Source organism: Aspergillus caelatus (genome assembly GCF_009193585.1).
Source record: "Aspergillus caelatus strain CBS 763.97 unplaced genomic scaffold BDV27scaffold_432, whole genome shotgun sequence".
In the NCBI taxonomy this organism is placed as follows: domain Eukaryota; kingdom Fungi; phylum Ascomycota; class Eurotiomycetes; order Eurotiales; family Aspergillaceae; genus Aspergillus; species Aspergillus caelatus.
Genome location: NW_022475695.1, coordinates 1 through 18,608, shown reverse-complemented (window position 1 = coordinate 18,608; position 18,608 = coordinate 1). Strand labels below are relative to the sequence as shown.

Sequence of the window (18,608 nt, the reverse complement as noted above, 5' to 3'; positions counted from 1 at the left end):
CTCTCCCCTTTTTTCTCGGATCATGCGGCTGTGTTTACCAATCAGATAGGGAGACACGCACTGCTATTTTGCCAAGCAAGGTTACCAGACTGTCGGGTCGTAACTAAACCTCTTTGATGAAAGAGCAGTGGGTGAAGTGTGCGCTGGTGTTTGACTGGCCAGCTGTGATCGAGGGACTGTTCAGCGGTCCCATACGTTCCATACTCCGTACGCATACATACATACATACTACTACTGCTGTGGTGGTGGTGGCGGTGGTAGTAGTAGTAGTAGTAGTAGTAGTAGTAGTAGTAGTAGTAGTAGTAGTAGTAGTAGTAGTAGTAGTAGTAGTAGTACCTTCGTTGCCCAGCGCTGGTCGTTACGAACTGATGCGGTCTTTTTTCTTCCTTTCGATCTAAACGAACAGAACCCACCCACTCACAAATATCCCCGTCGAGATGAGCCTTCTCTCGTTGCTCTCATACATGACACCACACTACTCGACACCCCTGTCTCCCACTCCCCGCTAGCTACATATTTTTTTTAAAATTTTTTTTCCTCATTTTTTCCCTCTATTTCCCTTCCGGTTTTGCCTGGAGCCTACTCGGGCAAACCCACTAGCCCTGGCCACAATAGCGGCTCCTCCAATTGTTAACCAAAAACAATGCCTACCACTGTCTTGCCCAACCCTACGGCAATGACTGATACTTTGGCCTAATCACACTTTTTCGGCGCTAAGGAATTGTGCATGACTTGGGATTATCGCGCCTATCTCAAAGTTGCAGACATGGGCTGCAGACAACCCGGTCCGGCCCTTTTCCCCAGCTAGACTTCCGACACCCCTACACCCTTCTTCTCTTCTTCTGTGGCTCTTATTCACCGCATTCATGCACATCCAGTCCGTCGAATCTGCCTTGGCTGACCTGGCGTCAAGGTCACTGCTTGACGGCCCTTCATCGTGTCATTGCGGCGGAAACTCCCCTCCAATTGTCATATGGCTCGGTTTATCGAGATCGCCATCAGCCACAGTCTATGCCTGTTCCTGACCTCACCTATCGGTAGAAATGCTACTGAGTCACCAGCACTTATATAGATCATATTTACCCCCTCTCTTCTTTTGTGTTCCGAATCAAATACAGAGTTTTCGAATCCGCGAGCTACTCATTCAGCAGGTAGACGTCTAACGAGCGTGAGGACAGCACAACTGTGTTTTAGCGCCATACCTCCCACTTTCGCTTCAGTCTTCCTGTATTATTTCGTTGATCTTACATTCTCTTTGCTGTTGTGTTTCGTTTCTTGATCAAACAAGATTGTATATCTTAAGCATGGAGCAGGCTCCTACATCGTTTTCTTCGCCCTCGACCTTCGTTCGATCGCCACCGGATAATCACATAATGCTTGAAGATACTTCCGCTTATTCGTCGCCTATGTGCTCTGTGTCTAGTTATCCGAGCAACTCGCAGTCGACCACTGGCTTAGGAATCTCCCATTGTGAGATGGAAGGTCCATCCAGTCAGCTAAGGCTGTTTCCACCCGACACATACCCATCGCCGGTAACCGAATGGCCGAATCAGCTGATGCATCCCGGATCCCTTCTCGAGACGACGCTGGACGTTAGTCATTTCTCTCCAGGGCCATGCTACGAGCCATTTGGTAGCCACTCTGATGTTTCTGTCTCGCCCCTTACCTATTACAGCCCGCAGACTCTGAACGCCCCATCTAGCTACTGCCCTGCTATGGATTTCGCCGGAAATCCTAGCACCTTGAGTGCCCCATCCTCTCGCTTTTGGCCGAATACCCCCCAATCCGACGCTGCTATCTCCGAGATCCAGCCCCCAGTGAAGGAAGAACCTGACGACACTTGGGAGCAACACCTTTTGACAAAGGTCAGTGACCCTACAGGGACTGGCTCGGCACCACAAATGTCTCACATATCGAGCAACGATGCTTATTCCAAATCTCGACACTCTGCTGGTAACGGTAATGGTACTTTGGTCGAATTAAATCCAAACGTGGGACGCCAAGGAGATGACAGCCAAAAGCCTACAAGGAATGTGCCCGTTGTAGTCTTTCAATTTACAAAAAGTGATAGCGAACTCCCTGATGAGCGGTGCAAGATACTATCTGCAAGTGGCCTTGAATGCACGATATGCGGTATCCGGTTCACTCGACGCTCTAACTGTCGCGAACATATAAAGAGGCATGACCCAAGCCTTAGAAAGTCGTACAGCTGCGAGTTCTGCGATAGGCCATTTGGAAGAAAGGCTGACCTTCGGCGACATGTAACTAGTGTGAGCTGAACCCCGACTTCCTCATAGATACATGGCTGATAGAATCGCAGATTCATCATGGAATTCGAAAATTCGGTTGTGAGGATTGTGGCCAGCGGTTCAGCCGACAAGATACACTTTCGAGGTAAAAAAGCTAATCTCCCATGATGTATATGTGTATACAAGCTAATATGGTTTGATGTTACAGGCACAAGGCAGATGGTTGTCACCGAAGACCACGGGCCACAGATATCTCCAGGAAGGTGGAAGCTATTCAAGCAGCTCAGCACCCCCCTGGACCCCACCCCAAAGAGCCCCGCTGCAGAAACAAACGACGACAGTCCTTACCGAAGCAATAGCTGCATGCCTGGCACAGTGATCGAGAACAAACAAGATATAAGTGAGCCATTACTGCGTTGATCGCGGATATGGTAGATACGGTTATACGCATAACTTTCCAGGTCAGCAATGAGTGATGTACATTTGTCTGGAACATAATGAATGCTCTTGAGGATGAGGTGGCTATCTGCTTTGTTTCATGAAATTGTTTTGCATGACAATGATTTTGGGGAATGCTGTTCGAGTTTGGAATTGTGGCTATTTTCTCTTTTCTCTCCCTTTTTTCACTTTTTATCTTTCCCCCTTTGGTGTTTTTAGAGCCAGTACAGCATCTGGGGCCTATAGAAACGAGCATCATCGCATGGCTGGCCCATGCTTGAACATATGAATTTGAACGACATGTTATTCAGAAACCTTCTTAATTATGACTTTAACTATTAATCTTAATCTTCTTTTTTCTTTCTCCCCCGGGGGATATTCAAGTCGGCTAAGCCGTTTCGTGCACGAGCCGACGGCTCTGGAACCTTATAGACGCCAACGACAACACTAGGCAGGTCCACACCATCGCAAAACTCAATGATCACCTTCTCTGAAATCTCATTTGTCGAGTTCTTGTGATGGTCAAGCTAATAAGACCTAGTATCTTACCACGGAAGCTTCCCCGTACGCGACCCGGGTGATCACCAAAGGATTCACCAAATTGCTCACTACCTCCTCCGTAGTGCGAAATACAAGGCAACGGCCGAAGGGAGACAAAGTACTCCGGGCGGAGGAGTAAAGCTCGCAGCTTCGTCCATACCTGAGAAACTGGAGGAATCTAGATCCGCCATTTTAATGCCAATATCGACATGCTTGTCATGACCACTAATATTTCATACGATGAGATCGCGCTTGTAATGAGTCAATTTGCACTGCTCTGGTTATTTCTCGTTAAGCAAATCTGGCCTTCTGAAGTTCGGGGCCAACAAGCCGCCCTAAAAGTAGCACAGGTGTCTGGAACGGTTACGTGTGGATAAATTTCTGGAAGAGCAGCCCTAAATCCTTTAGTCCTAAACAAGCGCGTCCCCAAGCAACGCCGGTAAGTGGCTACCGCTATAGCGTCTAACCTGCCTCGGAGATTGGGGGAGCCAGGGTCAGGCTTTCGATAGTTCCATGAGCTGGTTGATAAAAATGGGTGGACCAGATCATTCATTGCCTGGATTGGCTGCGGAGATAATTGAATGCGTATTTCTTAAGGTTGAACCGAACCTACTACTATAGCGTGAAATAATTAATAGGCAATGGCATACCTAGGTATATAGGTAGGTACGGAATAGTACTTCTCGAATAGGAAGCTGTAAAAGAAGGCTGGGGGTGCCGATGAAAGAATTTGTCATCCCGCGCGCTTGAGGTTGGCAGATCATCGACCATCGGAGCATTTCTTCCATTTGTCGGTCCAGGAACTCCAGGCACCGTGTGACCGCAGTAAACTAATGGCATGAAGTTTATTGACTGCGGTTACTGGATTTATTGTATTGATTTTAGGCGGTCTCATTGTGCCTCATGATGCAAGCATGTTGGGGGATTCTCCAAGCTCCCCTAGAGCCCGGGTAAGACGCGCAGTCTCCGGGTGTGGTTTTGTTTTCGTTCTGTTTGTACTCAGTACAAAGTCGACATTCGTTGCAGATATTGATAGGCAAAGAATAACTCGAGGCTAATTCTGCATACAAGGACTCTGGAGCAACTTTAAGTTTTTAATAAGGGTAGGAAATCATCCGCCTACCGAGTCATTTCGACTCGCGATATAATTCCAGAAACGGGAAGTTTCCAGGATCGTTATTGGAATTACTATTATTTTAGATTAACCAGGGATTGATCTGGTAAGCATCCTTGTAACCTATCATGTGAAGTTCTGGCTAGAGAAACGTACGATGTACTGTATGTGTCTACGGAGTACTCGGTACAGTATCTCCAACCTTATCTCCTCGGGCCACACGCTAGACCAAGGGACACTATGCTGAATCCATATCCTGGGCGTTGTCAATAGTCCTTGCTACTATTGCCACCACAGGTTATGTGGATTTATTTAGATATTGTATTTGCTATGATACGTTCTATAGCAATGCAGTATAATGTGTGAATCTGTCTCAGTTCAGCTGATGCTGACGAGTGAGTGTCCACTAATCCCAATCGAGGTACTCAAGAATGCGGCCCGGAGACATTTGGTCATTGTTAAGCCAACATAAGCATAGCACTAACTATTAAGTACAAGAATATGCCAAAGGCGGCCAACTTCATATCTCAAGAAGGATTTCACATCCCCATGCTCTTGCAGGTCTGCTACGTTAACAAGTATGCTGGCGGTATATCTGTACAGCCGAGTTCAACTTGCTCCGAAAGATAGCTCAGAATATGCTCGGCACGACAATGGTACATTGGTATGAGGTGGACTAGCAGCCGACTTCCAATGTCACAATTCTGATATCATTAGTAATAGAACGCAGGCTAAGACGTAAATTTGACCGCGGTGTCTCCATTGTTCACTTTCTATACCTTGCATTCCCCCGTCGGATTGGGGCACATCTGTACTATTTCTTCTCTTGATATATTTCCATCTTCAGGGATATCAAACATCTTGTGGATGCTACTGGTTGTCACGATGATACAATGTATGCATGTCCGGTCCTGCAAAGTGGATTTCACCACCGGTTTATTCCATATACAATTAGCTCTCCTCCATTGGTCATATCAGAGAATTGTATTACTGTAGTAGTATCTCAGTCCATCAAGTGCTAGCCAATAGGGGTTACGGCTTTGTAAGTTTACTAACACTATTAAGTATGGCCAAAACCTACCTCGTATGTTAAACTCAGTTTGACATGCAGTGATCAACGTATTTGGATATTGATCGCTAGGGCCGACCGCCTGCAGCGTAACTATAAACCACCCCTCTACTAAATTGAGAAGATGGTTGCAGCTGACATCCCATGATCTTATATGGGGGGGACCACCCATGGCATTTTTTCAACCCTCGGCCTTTTGTCCTCCATTGAAATGCACGTGTTCCACCTCATATAAGTACAGAATGCTGCGTCATTTAGGCTACACAACGGTACACAACCCCAGTAACTTGTCTATATGCACGGTCTACACATATAGAGGGTATCAATATGTACTACAAGACACTTATACCGAACTCTATATACGTGCTACTATATCCAGTAGCTATCCTAGATCTACCATGGTCGCTGTCCATGCTTGGTAGATGGAAGTGCTCGCAGCGGTAGCCTTGTCTAATACAATCCAGCGTTCGGTTGTTCTAAACTGCTCTTCTCCGTATGTCAAGCTGCTACTCCGGGCTGAGCGATGATTGGTGTAACTAAAATGAAAAGTGAGCAGCTAGCGTAAGGTGGGTGACATTGTACTACTCTGTACGGAGTATGACAACCTTTCTGCAATAAATTACGTGGAGGCCCGCAGGGGACTGGTTGTTTGCCTACAGGTATCCATTACTATAAAGACCCATCACTGGAGGATTGCCCAATAGCGTGCGTTTCAGATCTACCACTAATTTTGCCCTGATTCACCGCCTCCGAGGGGCGGAGATTACTCCTAGTAGGTATTTTATTCCCCTTTCCCCCTCCAAAAGGTTGGATCAATAAGTACAATACCCCTCTTTGGATCTCTATTTTATGAGCGTCATACTTTAGTTAGTCACAATGAGCACAACTACTACAACTACCGAACCGCCCAGAATCACGGCAGAGAATGTCGCCACTCTCTTCCCAGAGGTTGATACTTCTTTGGCTCGTGAAGTCCTCCCAAAAGCCGATGGCAATCCCTCCGCAGCGAGCAGCACTGAGCTGGCGGGTTACGACGAGGAACAGGTCCGTCTAATGGATGAAGTATGCATCGTTCTGGATGATGACGACAAGCCTATTGGAAGTGCTAGCAAGAAGACCTGTAAGATGCTCCCTCTATATGAACACTGGTCTGGGTGCAGTGCCGCGTTCCTGCTAGCGACTTCCTCTTTCCCTTTTTGCTAATACCGTTTACTGATGGCTCAATTAATCGGTGAAAATAGGCCACCTTATGACCAACATCGACCGGGGCCTTCTCCACCGTGCCTTTTCCGTGTTCCTCTTCGATTCCAACAAGCGCTTGCTCCTCCAACAGCGCGCCAGTGAGAAGATCACATTCCCGGATATGTGGACAAACACATGCTGCTCTCACCCCCTTGGAATTGCTGGTGAGACCGGTTCTGAGCTGAATGCCGCTATTCTGGGCGTGAAGCGGGCTGCGCAGCGGAAGTTGGAACATGAGCTTGGAATTAAGCCGGAGCAAGTACCCCTGGATAAGTTCGAGTTCTTCACGAGAATACATTACAAGGCTCCTAGCGATGGGAAGTGGGGGGAGCATGAGAGTATGTTCGATATCCGTTGAAATTTACTTCATAACTAGCTGTCGTTGAAAACTAACATCATTAAGTCGACTATATCCTCTTCATCCAGGCAGATGTAGAGTTGAAGCCTAGCCCGAACGAGGTTCGAGACACGACGTATGTCTCGGCTGACGAATTGAAGACAATGTTTGAGCAGCCGGGATTGAAATTCACGCCCTGGTTCAAACTCATCTGCAATTCGATGCTGTTCGAATGGTGGAGCCACCTCGGCTCTCCAACCCTGGAGAAGTACAAGGGCGAGAAAGAAATCCGGCGTATGTGAGATACGATTCCACGAAGACCGATGATGTGATGTTATTCGGTTCTGCCTTGCAACATAGCGGGTACTTTTCGGCTGTTTCGACCCGTTTCCCTGAGTGATGATACCATGGCATGGGCCAGTCCAACGTATGATTATTATTTGGACAGAAGTTATCTTATATTTATAGTTACCCTATCGTCATTTATTGGGGGTTGATGACAGATCCCTTCTCTCTTGTTACAATTTGGCGTCCCATTTAATCATGACATGCGACTACGATAGTGCATTGTTTAGAAAGCATACTCTAGGCGGCATCCTCTTATTAAGCGAAAAAGCAATTCCCATTCTCATTAATTTTTATTATTTGCATCCGTTGCCAAGAACAGTATACAGCTCCCCAGAATCACGGTTCCCACCACTGTAAATGTCATTTGTGTTTTCCATCCGCTCTGTACCAAAGCCGCTTTACGGCTGTACTTTCGCACAGTCCGTACATAGTTTGCAAACCCGTTAACCAGACAAGCTAAGCTAAGGATCCAGAAAATAATACCCAGCGGCAGAGCCATCCGTCGCTCGAGTCCGGTCGGCCCGCCATGAAAATGGAACGAGATGATGATAGCTACTGAAACGACCGCAAGGTACATAGAGAGACGGAGCCAAGACAAAAACGTTCGTTCGTTAGCGCAGTGATCCCGGGCGTCGGAGGTGGCATTCTCGAATAACAGGGCTCCAAGCCAGGGACGGGATAGGAAGATATGGTGGCCGTCCTCTAGGTGTCTTTTTCGGAGTTAGTCCCAAGTCTTCTACTTTTTCTATTTTTTTTTTCTTTCGTTCTTGCTTCGAAATATTGTTCATAAGGACTAGAAGCGCTTACTCGTCTACCAGAACGGGGTTTGCGTTCGCCGGGTTGATCACTGGATTAAACCGCGGCCGAAGAGAAGAAGCATTTTGGCTTGTCGTAGATTCTGGCATATTGGAGGGGGGGAGGGTTGTACGCCCAACCAGAGTATGAGCGAAACACTACCGCCACAATATAACAATAAGTCGCATCTTTCTATTCAAAAGGAGCAGAGTCGGGTGTCCATATGTTAGAGATCCGATGACAGCCTCACGTGATTCGCATGTCTAGTCTCAATCGGGAATGATGTCACTAATCCCTGCATGGTCATCTTCCTGGCATTGGCTTGCACGTTTCTTCGTGGCTTCATTCAGGTGACCGGGTTGGCTCATAATCAACGGGAATCAAACGAATTAAATCTCGCGGCAGCACCCTAATGACCGATGTTAAAGAGACGAAGCATCGCTAATAGATCTTGGATCGACACCTCCACCACGCGAACCATTCTCTATGGATCGTTTCTCACCCTCCAAGGTTCATGGTGGGGGTCGGCTTTGTGGGGTCCTGCTTGCAAGCCTGCTCACTAGTATGACATTTGCAGGACAATGGATATAGCATGGTCCTTTTCATCTGTTGATTCTACCCGATCATACCTGTGTATATCAAGCAGAACTTATCCCGTATTGATCGAGGGGGGAAGAAAACGTTAGTCAATACGAGATGACTCAAAAACGGCCCATGCATCGTTGGAGCCAAAAGGAAGTGGATCCAACCCATACAACGGGCCATACAACTTTATTTCAATGGCTGAAAGCTCTTTAGAGGCAAAATCTGCTGATGGGGCGTAATATGATTACCTGCACCAACGCCGCCCCGCTTCTGCTTTCGTTTCATTCTCCCTTCCTTCCCTGATTCACCGCTTGTGTCAATTGACAGCTCCCCTCGAGCTTGTAACAGTATCTCTTTGGCGCCATCAAGCCATGGTGAAGGAGTATCCTTAAATTAGAATTTTCGACACATACCAAGCTTTAACGTCTCTCCACTTACCCTTTGTGTCATTACATCACCGCCGCAATGGGCCGCGGTAATAATCCGCGTTCAGCAGAGGAACAAGCCTTACATGGCGGCTTCTTATCCAGCTCCCCGCTCGCTGAGGCCGCAATTGCTCGAGATCTAGAGAATTATGCGGATGACGAAGGCTCAATGATAACTACTGACGATGAGGCGTCCGAGACATCCACTATTCGCGCGATAAACAGTCAGTCCGGCACGAACCCCCATTCTCTAGCCGGATCCTACCGTCGTCCTAGCTTCTTCACTACAGTATCCCACGCCACAGTTGTACCATATACTGCAGAACGAGAGAGGCTGACACGCAGGGAACGCGAGCGCGCCATTGAGGATGAAAGGGATCTTCTCAGCGATAATAATGTCATGGACGCGAGGCTGAAGCGACGAGTGACTCCAACTAGTGCACCTTCAGGAGAAACTACGGCACTCCTAGGGGACCACGTAGGTGGTCGTGAATACAATGCCACGGATGATGAAGAGGTTGACAGGAAGTGGGAAGAGGCTGTCGCAGCTGGGCTAATTCACACAACATGGAGACGGGAAGCACAGGTGATCGGTAAAAACGCTGCTCCGTTAATGGTCACTTTCCTGCTCCAATATTCGTTGACAGTAGCCAGCATTTTCACCCTAGGCCATCTGGGTAAGAAAGAGCTTGGTGCAGTGAGTTTAGCTAGCATGACTGCGAACATCACCGGATATGCAGTATACCAAGGTTTAGCAACCAGTCTAGACACACTGTGTGCGCAGGCGTATGGTTCTGGGAGGAAGAAGTTGGTAGGCCTGCAAATGCAAAAGATGGTGTTTTTCCTTTGCACCATTACTATCCCGATTGCTGTACTGTGGTTCTTTGCAGACAGGATTCTTATGAAGATTGTCCCGGAGAAAGATGTCGCCGCGCTTGCTGGCTTGTACTTGAAGGTTGTCATCCTGGGTGCGCCTGGATACGCTTGCTTCGAGAGTGGGAAGCGTTATGTACAGGCTCAAGGACTCTTTTCGGCCTCGCTATACGTCTTACTCATATGCGCACCTCTTAACGCCTTTATGAACTGGTTGTTTGTTTGGGTAAGTCACAACTTGCAGTTACCTCACTTATTGTGGCTAACCCAAATATAGAAATTCCAATGGGGGTTTGTTGGCGCCCCTATTGCTGTAGCTATTACAGACAATCTGATGCCGCTATTCTTGTTCCTTTATGTGTATTTCATTGATGGTGCGGAATGTTGGAGTGGACTTACTAGCAAGGCCTTGCGCAACTGGGGCCCAATGATCCGGCTTGCCTTACCTGGTCTGGTGATGGTAGAAGCTGAGTGCCTCGCTTTTGAAGTACTAACCTTAGCATCGTCGTATCTTGGCACAACCCCCTTAGCTGCCCAGTCAGTTCTGTCGACCATCGCTAGTATTATGTTCCAAGTCCCTTTCCCCCTTTCAATTTCTGGCAGTACCCGCGTTGCAAACCTGATCGGGGCAACTCTTGTTGGTCCCGCTAAGATCTCAGCCAAAGTGACAATGGGCTATGCTGTCATCGTAGGGCTGCTCAACATGCTGCTGCTCTCCTCGCTGCGCTCATACATCCCACGACTATTTACCCCAGAAGAGGAGGTGATCGAGCTCGTAGCACAGGTCCTTCCATTATGTGCAGCGTTCCAGTTATTTGATGCCCTCGCAGCTAACTGCAACGGTATCCTTCGTGGAATTGGCAGACAAGAGATAGGCGGTTACGTCCAGCTCTTCTGCTACTATGCAGTTGCAATGCCCATTAGCTTCGGCACTACGTTTGGACTGGGCTGGGACTTACTGGGACTCTGGTCCGGTGTTGCTATTGCCCTTCTTTTGGTATCAGTGATCGAGGTGATCTTCCTAATACGAACCGATTGGGACCGTTCGGTCCAAGATGCTCTTCAGAGAAACGCAATGGCATAGAGTTATGACGGATGTCGGCATATTATGATGAGATAACGCTACGGTCTATGTTTATGATACCATCCATCGATTGTTGTTGTCTGTCGATGATGATGTTAGAGCTTTTCTGCCTATATAAGATTGCGGTATGACAAAAAACGGTCTGGGATCTATTTTTATAACGGCCGTGCACTTGAATGAGGCTAAGTTGGACTACGTTGATATGTATCTTTAACGTTCACGTACCGGATAGAGTTATACTGTGTTGATTTCATGTTTTAGTACCCTGAGTTCTGTACGGAGCAGCTAGTGTTCAATGAAAAACTGGAAAATACTAGGAGAAACAAGCTTTGATTTATCATCAGGATTATGAAACATAAAGTATGCTATCGGCGCAACGAAGACATGAATTTGACACCATTTGGTTTCCAGCCATATGCATAGACGTAAATAAGTAGTTAATAAAGATAGAAAGGCACCATAAATCTAATAATCCAATATAGCCCAGGTCTGCTCATCAACAGTCGAGAAAATCACACCAGCAGTAAGCAACTCATCACCAGCGCGGGCGACATCCGGCATGGGTAAACTCAGCTTAGCCGCAATGAGCTGAGCATGTAGGCCTTCATTGCTTTGAGGCTCCGTCTTCAACAAATTGTACACCCTCCTTGCGACCGGGCTCATCGCAGGAAGTCCTCTGCCAGCGCTGTGATCATCAATACCACCCATAGTGGCATCAGCACCCCCCATTCCACCAGCAGCGGCACCGGCGCCGCCGGAGTCACCAACAGGACCACGAGTAAAGAAAAGATGCACGGCAACAGCCTCAAGCATGTGGCAATGGAGCTCATTGATATCTGTCAAGGGCCGCACGCAATGTGATCCTACAAATCGCTTATTTCCGAACGTCTTTAATTTTCCGAATATCTTGGCATATCCGTTGTTCACGACTTGATTCTTTCCTGCACCTGCTTTGCCATCATCTGTGTCCATGGTGTCCGCTGTGGCCGAGTCAACCCATTGTTTCACTTCGATTTCGCCCGTGCCGTCGTCAATTCTATATGTGATGTTTGTACTTTGGGTGCTGATGTTACGAACTTGTCCGACGAAGGAAATGCTGCCTACGTCAGCGCCGTCAATCTGGTAATCGGCTTCAGGATAAGGTTGTGTTGCGTCGAGGGCTTGCTTGATTGTGATGGGGCGAAGTGTGGTATTGTTGCCGTCTGCGCTCTGTTTGCGATATCAAAATTAGCATGAGCCGGCCTTAAACTTATAATAGCACATGGTGTATCCCAAGCAATCCGCTATTTGGAGCCCATCAATACCTTTCCACCAGCGGGGCTGTTCGTCTCTCCTGGCATGAAGCCACCACCGCCTCCATAGGAGGAAGAGCCGTAACCATAATTATCTGAGAGATATCAGTAAAGACCGATCAAATAAAGATATTACCAGTATATGAACGAGAAGAGGAGGTACTTACCCATTTTGTATTATTCGTGCTGAAACTAAGTTATGCAACTTGGAGCTCTATCATCAATGACTTCGTGAACGTAAAGCAATTATCGCCATTTTACCGCTTCTGGACGCGTTGGACGCGTTGCGGGGACAGGTTTGTTTGAGAGGTTTGCATTACAACTTCGGAGAAACTTTGATCCCTGACCGCCTTGACTTTTTTTCTCCACCGCCGACAAAAAAAAAGTTGATGATCGATAAGAAGTGCTTAATTATCAGACGAGAGGAGCATTGACTTTTCTCGTGGTTTTCAATCGCTTTTCAATCGCTCTTCTCAGGGGTTGTTTGTGCTTTGTTTGAGATACCCAGGTTTTATTTGATGAAGTTATTTACGCAACGAATTTGGTCCCTTTCTCAGCGAACTTTTAAATCCCGCCGCCTTTGCTGGAAAATAGGTACGATAGTTGATAGAGGCCAAAATGCCTCACCGCGCAGCGTCCCCAGCGGCGTCAGAAAATGAGTTCGATATCACAAATGCGCTTTTCCAGAATGACAGCGATTCCGACAACGATACGTCTTTGAAACAGACAAAGCGGCCACAGAAGGCGGCTCCACCTCAAGAGCTTGATTTTCTTGGAGGAGATGTTGACGACGACGAAGATGACGAGGCGTTCATCGCAGGACAACAGGCTTCAGCCAACAGGAAGGCTTCTAATCTCAAGGGCCGTACTGTCAAGAAGGGAGGTGGTTTCCAAGCAATGGGACTGAACGCGCACCTGTTGAAAGCCATTACCCGGAAGGGTTTCTCTGTCCCGACTCCTATTCAGCGCAAGACTATTCCCGTGATCATGGACGGTCAGGATGTAGTTGGTATGGCGCGTACTGGATCCGGAAAGACCGCTGCTTTCGTTATTCCCATGATCGAGAAATTGAAGAGCCACAGTACCAAAGTTGGAGCCCGTGGACTGGTTCTATCGCCGTCAAGAGAATTGGCTTTGCAGACCCTGAAGGTTGTGAAGGAGCTGGGTAAGGGCACGGACTTGAAGTCTGTCCTCCTCGTTGGTGGTGATAGTTTGGAGGAACAGTTCAGTATGATGGCCGGTAATCCTGATATTGTGATCGCGACACCCGGACGTTTCCTACATTTGAAGGTCGAGATGAATTTGGACTTGTCGAGCATTCGCTATGTCGTGTTTGATGAAGCCGATCGACTGTTTGAGATGGGTTTTGCTGATCAGCTTACGGAAATTTTGCATGGCCTTCCTGCGAACCGACAAACTCTCCTGTTCTCCGCAACGTTGCCTAAATCGCTGGTGGAATTCGCTCGTGCTGGTTTACAGGAGCCTACTCTCATTCGTCTAGATACCGAAAGTAAGATCTCGCCGGATCTTGAAAACGTCTTCTTCTCCGTCAAGTCAGCAGAGAAGGAAGGTGCTTTGCTTCACATCCTCCACGAGGTCATTAAGATGCCCACTGGGCCAACTGAGGCCGCACAGCGTCAGAAGGAGCAGGGTGATCGCAAGAATTTCAAGAAACGGAAGCGAGGGGATGATAAGGCCATTAACACGCAAGAGTCTCCCACAAAGTATTCGACTATTGTTTTTGCGGCAACGAAGCATCATGTGGACTACTTGTATTCTTTACTTCGCGAAGCCGGATTTGCGGTTTCCTATGCCTACGGTTCCTTGGACCAGACTGCTCGAAAGATTCAAGTCCAGAACTTCAGAGCGGGTCTTTCAAATATCCTGGTTGTTACAGATGTTGCGGCCAGAGGTATTGATATTCCTATTCTTGCTAACGTTATCAACTACGATTTTCCATCTCAACCAAAGATCTTTGTCCATCGTGTCGGTCGTACGGCTCGTGCGGGCCGGAAGGGTTGGAGTTACAGCTTGGTCCGGGACGCAGATGCCCCCTATATGCTTGATTTGCAACTTTTCCTTGGGAGGAGGCTTGTCGTTGGCCGTGAGCATGGTGACCAGGTTAATTATGCCGAAGATGTGGTCGTCGGCAGCTTGCCTAGGGATGGCCTATCCACAAGCTGTGAATGGGTTACAAGGGTACTGGAAAATGAAGCCGACATCTACGGTCAACGGACCATTGCTGGAAAGGGAGAAAAGCTCTATATGCGAACACGAAACTCGGCTTCTCTTGAAAGTGCTAAGCGAGCAAAACAGGTTGTATCTTCCGACAACTGGACAGCCATACATCCTCTCTTCAATGACCAAGAAAGTCAAATGGAGGTCGAGCGTGAGAAGATGCTTGCCCGGATTGGAGGCTACCGGCCGCAGGAAACAATCTTTGAAGTGCACAATCGGCGCAACGGCAAGCACGAAGGCGATGAAGCCATCGACACCATTAAGAGAATTCGCACTACCATTGATTACAAGAAGAAGAAACGTGAGATGGCTGAGAAGCAGTCAGACTTCCTGGAGGATGCGTCCAGCGGAGACAAAGGAGGAGCCGACGAAACTGAAGAGAAGGGCGTTCAGTCAGATGAAGACGAGGAGGATATTGGTGAAGGAGTGCCCGATAACATGTCGATGGCGTCCGAGTCGGATCTTGAAGTCACCTTCTCCTCGTATAACGGTGGCAAGGCTAAGAAGGACAGCGCAGCATCTTTCCAAAACCCCGAATACTTCATGTCTTACACACCATCCAATACGAACTTGGCTGAAGACAGGGCCTATGGTGTGCACACTGGTACCAATACCAACTTTACTCAAGCCTCACGCAGTGCTACAATGGATCTACTTGGTGATGAGGGTGCTCGCGGGTTCGCCGAACCCCGTACTATGATGCGCTGGGACAAGCGGCACAAGAAGTACGTGTCACGCCAGAATGACGAAGATGGATCCAAGGGTACACGTCTTGTTAAGGGTGAATCTGGTGCCAAAATTGCTTCTACCTTCCGTAGCGGACGATTCGACTCATGGAAGAAGGGCAAGCGTCTGGGCCGTATGCCACGTGTGGGTGAGGAAGAGACTCCAGCTCTCGTCCATGAGCTCAATACTGCTATGAGGAGAAGACACTTCCAGCACCGGAAGGAACAGGCACCCAAGGCGGCCGACCGCCTACGTGGCGACTACGAGAAGATGAAGAAGAAGGGCGAAGCGGCCAAGCAGCGCCAGCTGTCCAAGGCCGGAGGTGCAGCTGCAGGTGGCAAGAGCGAGCTGAAATCTACAGATGATATCCGACTGGCAAGGAAGCTGAAGCAGCAGAGGAGAGAGAAGAATGCCCGGCCGTCGAGGAAGAAATGAACGTAATGGGCTGGAAAAGGCGTTGTCATAGGAGGCACGCGTTGTATGTATATACCACCGGATATTGCAGTCTACACATCTACTCAGACATTGTGATATGAAACTTCCTTACAGCATCTACAATAAGGCCGAATGATGTAGACCATGTATCTCTATCATAATCTGATCCCTGTAAGCATTTCACAATATGTAGCATTAATCACATAGACACCCAACCATATACATATGTACAGACATTCGCACAGCCAACGAGCCTCACCACCGCCAGGATTCACCCATCACCGCAGAAAGAAAAGAAAGTAAAGAAGAAAAATAGAAAGTAAAACGGCAAAATCTTTTAGTTTCCATTAAATCACCGCCACACCCTCGATCCACAATAGTCCAGCTGATTGGCCCCTCTTCTACCGTAGGAATCAATAAAAGATATATCACATCGCGATCACATCAGCAACCGTCTCGCAATATAACACCCCTAACATGAACGAAAAAAAAATTCTGAATTTAGCGCCCACTTCTATGCAGTAGGCCTCCTCAGTGGAGATGCGTTCAAGTATCCCGGATTCCCAAGACAACGGTATTCACCCAGGAACCCAGAGTGCAAAAAAGCGACGAGGATATACAGGTGCCACCCGTATACAGCAAAGACAAAGAGTGTGTGATGTCATTGAGGGGGAGGGGGCTTAACGAGTGATATCTCGTTTTGAATTAGACCGTCGCTTGCATTTCGACTCCATCAATTGAAATGAAATCCGCTATCTAGACTTTTACATGGAATATTAATGGGCGCAGAGAAATAGTCTAGATTGAGTAGGGGATCTACCAGGTGTGATATCCAATTTTCCTAAAAAGGAATATTACACCCCCAGGGTTGGAACGCACTATTGGATATGATGTGGGTTTGTGTCTTGCTCTGGGTACTTTTTTTTTTTTCAAAGCCTTTTATATTTAGTACTTTGGTAATGGGCAAGGTACATATGCTGAGGTGTCTAAGACTGAGATTTATTTGGTTGGAGCATTGGGTGCGGTGTTTTCTATTGTTGGGATGTACATAGTATATTCTATACAGTCATCTCGTATTCTTTCTGCTACTGACGTTGCGGTATGTGGTAATTAACGGCAATTGCTAAACCCATCTGCTTTGTGTTGGAAAATATCCTGTTCAAGGGACATAAGTAGGAGCAAAGTGGTCACTTGAGGGATTTAAGTTGCATAAGACGAGGATCGACGGCATGGATATTCGTTAAGCCGCTCGATATATGTACCGAATCTAGGCATGTACATGCATGCATACACATCTATTGCTTATAACAAGCCACTTTGGAATTTCCATTTAGATAACGGGGGTATCCACATGGCTAGAAATAGAACTTGACCAGCATATGTTGAAATGTGAACCCTGAAAATCTCTTTCTGAAAAAAAGAGAGAAAAAGTTCTATGGTGAGGGGAGGTAACCAAGGATTGGCGACATTTGAACTTCGATAATTCACCCGGGTATTTGATCCGGCTGAATTTCCGTCAGGCAAAGTCTTTGCCTATCAAAGTAGTTTCTATTGTCAATTTATTCTCGATAGGGTCTTAGTAAGTGCCAATTATTGATTATCCCTTTCTTCGGAAAACGATTTTCGCGGACCGTCCCGAGGAGTTTCGTCTACGAGATCAAGGAAGAAGGAAAAACGAAAGAAGGGGGCGAAAGATAGTGAAGAAAGCGAGAGAAAGAGGCAGAAGCTGAAGAAGAATACAGCAGCATGGCAAATCGAGGTATTTGACAAGTCTTCACCGACTCTCCGGAGTTGATCCCTCATTCGGAATTACTCAATCAGGGCGAATCACTAACCACAGATGACGGATCATCTCTAACCCATGGAGTTCCGTCGGTCAAATTGTTGCCATATAACCTCTTTACCCGTCCACTTGATTAGCCTGCCAAGACTGTGACTATTATACAGCGGATTCTGTCACCTAAGATAAGGGTAGCCTCTTTTGAAGGCGCCACACTCGCTTAGGTGAATGCTAGTCGAACAAACAGGACAGCCCTGACCCAGATTCCGGCTGAGACCAGAGATTGCGAGGGTTATTCGCTTACGACTGCAGCTAAGGCAATGCCTAGATTATCAGCCATCACGAGGGCGTGGGAGAAAGCATATGCATGGTTGCACAAGGGCCACTTTCCCACATGATGTAGTAGTCGGAACATACATACCCAAACAGATCCAAATTAATAGGGAATTTGCCTTCGGGCCAGCGTAGAGACTTGCGCAAGGCTCTTGAAAAGGTCACCGTGACTCTGGCATTCGCGCAAATTCCCTAGGAGCAGGGATTGGGTATACCAGCCCATGGACCTGTCGGCGATCAGCCAAATTCACGATGCCCCAGTGACGAAGTCAGCATTGATTGGCGCTTTCGCCGAACAGGTGAGCGTAATGCGAGATCAGCAGTCGAGAAGAGGCCTTTTTCTGAGTGGTTGTGTTTCTTGTGGTCAGTCCTCGGATCGCTTCCTTGTATTCTGGTTCGCATGGAATACCATCTGACATGTCGGTATATTCTAGGCAGCCAAGAGATAAGTCAAGTAAACGATGTTGGAGCACGCCGTCGAGGCCATGAATGCAGCAATTTGCTTGAGTATGTCAAGGTTTTGGATATGTTCTAGAATTGGAACACAACTGTCAAGTACTACCAACGTTCTTCATTGATACCTGTGCATACACCGGACAACTAACTTAACAAGACGCAGTGGCTTGAAGGAGAAAGGCACACAAAGAACAAAAATTAAAATAGAAAAAAAAAAAAAAAAAAAAAGCCCATATAAAGACATCAATC

The 18,608-nt window shown here is 47.4% G+C and overlaps 7 protein-coding genes across 7 annotated transcripts; 4 read left to right on the top strand and 3 right to left on the bottom strand.

Annotated features, from left to right (window-relative positions):
• The first annotated feature begins 571 nt into the window (after nucleotides 1-571).
• Nucleotides 572-2,993, top strand: BDV27DRAFT_139108 (putative C2H2 finger domain protein (Ezf)). The gene is made up of 3 exons (XM_032069379.1): nucleotides 572-2,270; nucleotides 2,321-2,394; nucleotides 2,458-2,993. The coding sequence occupies exons 1-3, from the start codon at nucleotides 1,305-1,307 to the stop codon at nucleotides 2,606-2,608; spliced, it is 1,191 nt and encodes a 396-aa protein (XP_031920664.1). The 5' UTR covers nucleotides 572-1,304; the 3' UTR covers nucleotides 2,609-2,993.
• Nucleotides 2,994-3,720: 727 nt separating this feature from the next.
• Nucleotides 3,721-4,240, bottom strand: BDV27DRAFT_139106 (uncharacterized protein). Its single transcript, XM_032069378.1, has one exon. It carries the CDS (start codon nucleotides 4,065-4,067, stop codon nucleotides 3,843-3,845), a length of 225 nt encoding a protein of 74 aa, XP_031920663.1. The 5' UTR covers nucleotides 4,068-4,240; the 3' UTR covers nucleotides 3,721-3,842.
• Nucleotides 4,241-6,057: 1,817 nt separating this feature from the next.
• idi1 (isopentenyl-diphosphate delta-isomerase IDI1) lies at nucleotides 6,058-7,624 on the top strand. Its single transcript, XM_032069377.1, has 3 exons — nucleotides 6,058-6,530; nucleotides 6,652-6,990; nucleotides 7,056-7,624. The coding sequence occupies exons 1-3, from the start codon at nucleotides 6,287-6,289 to the stop codon at nucleotides 7,289-7,291; spliced, it is 819 nt and encodes a 272-aa protein (XP_031920662.1). The 5' UTR covers nucleotides 6,058-6,286; the 3' UTR covers nucleotides 7,292-7,624.
• BDV27DRAFT_83939 (DUF202 domain-containing protein) lies at nucleotides 7,512-8,327 on the bottom strand. The gene is made up of 2 exons (XM_032077740.1): nucleotides 8,145-8,327; nucleotides 7,512-8,047 (listed from the first exon to the last, which is right to left on the bottom strand). The coding sequence occupies exons 1-2, from the start codon at nucleotides 8,240-8,242 to the stop codon at nucleotides 7,621-7,623; spliced, it is 525 nt and encodes a 174-aa protein (XP_031920661.1). The 5' UTR covers nucleotides 8,243-8,327; the 3' UTR covers nucleotides 7,512-7,620.
• A 537-nt stretch (nucleotides 8,328-8,864) lies between these two features.
• BDV27DRAFT_83921 (MATE family efflux transporter) lies at nucleotides 8,865-11,405 on the top strand. Its single transcript, XM_032077739.1, has 2 exons — nucleotides 8,865-10,241; nucleotides 10,293-11,405. Exons 1-2 carry the CDS (start codon nucleotides 9,183-9,185, stop codon nucleotides 11,097-11,099), a joined length of 1,866 nt encoding a protein of 621 aa, XP_031920660.1. The 5' UTR covers nucleotides 8,865-9,182; the 3' UTR covers nucleotides 11,100-11,405.
• Nucleotide 11,406: 1 nt separating this feature from the next.
• On the bottom strand, nucleotides 11,407-12,628 carry BDV27DRAFT_83915 (putative replication factor-a protein). Its single transcript, XM_032077738.1, has 3 exons — nucleotides 12,559-12,628; nucleotides 12,404-12,486; nucleotides 11,407-12,308 (listed from the first exon to the last, which is right to left on the bottom strand). Exons 1-3 carry the CDS (start codon nucleotides 12,560-12,562, stop codon nucleotides 11,565-11,567), a joined length of 831 nt encoding a protein of 276 aa, XP_031920659.1. The 5' UTR covers nucleotides 12,563-12,628; the 3' UTR covers nucleotides 11,407-11,564.
• Nucleotides 12,629-12,815: 187 nt separating this feature from the next.
• BDV27DRAFT_139100 (ATP-dependent RNA helicase DBP10) lies at nucleotides 12,816-15,867 on the top strand. The gene has a single exon (XM_032069376.1). It carries the CDS (start codon nucleotides 13,010-13,012, stop codon nucleotides 15,788-15,790), a length of 2,781 nt encoding a protein of 926 aa, XP_031920658.1. The 5' UTR covers nucleotides 12,816-13,009; the 3' UTR covers nucleotides 15,791-15,867.
• The last annotated feature ends 2,741 nt before the right edge of the window (nucleotides 15,868-18,608 follow it).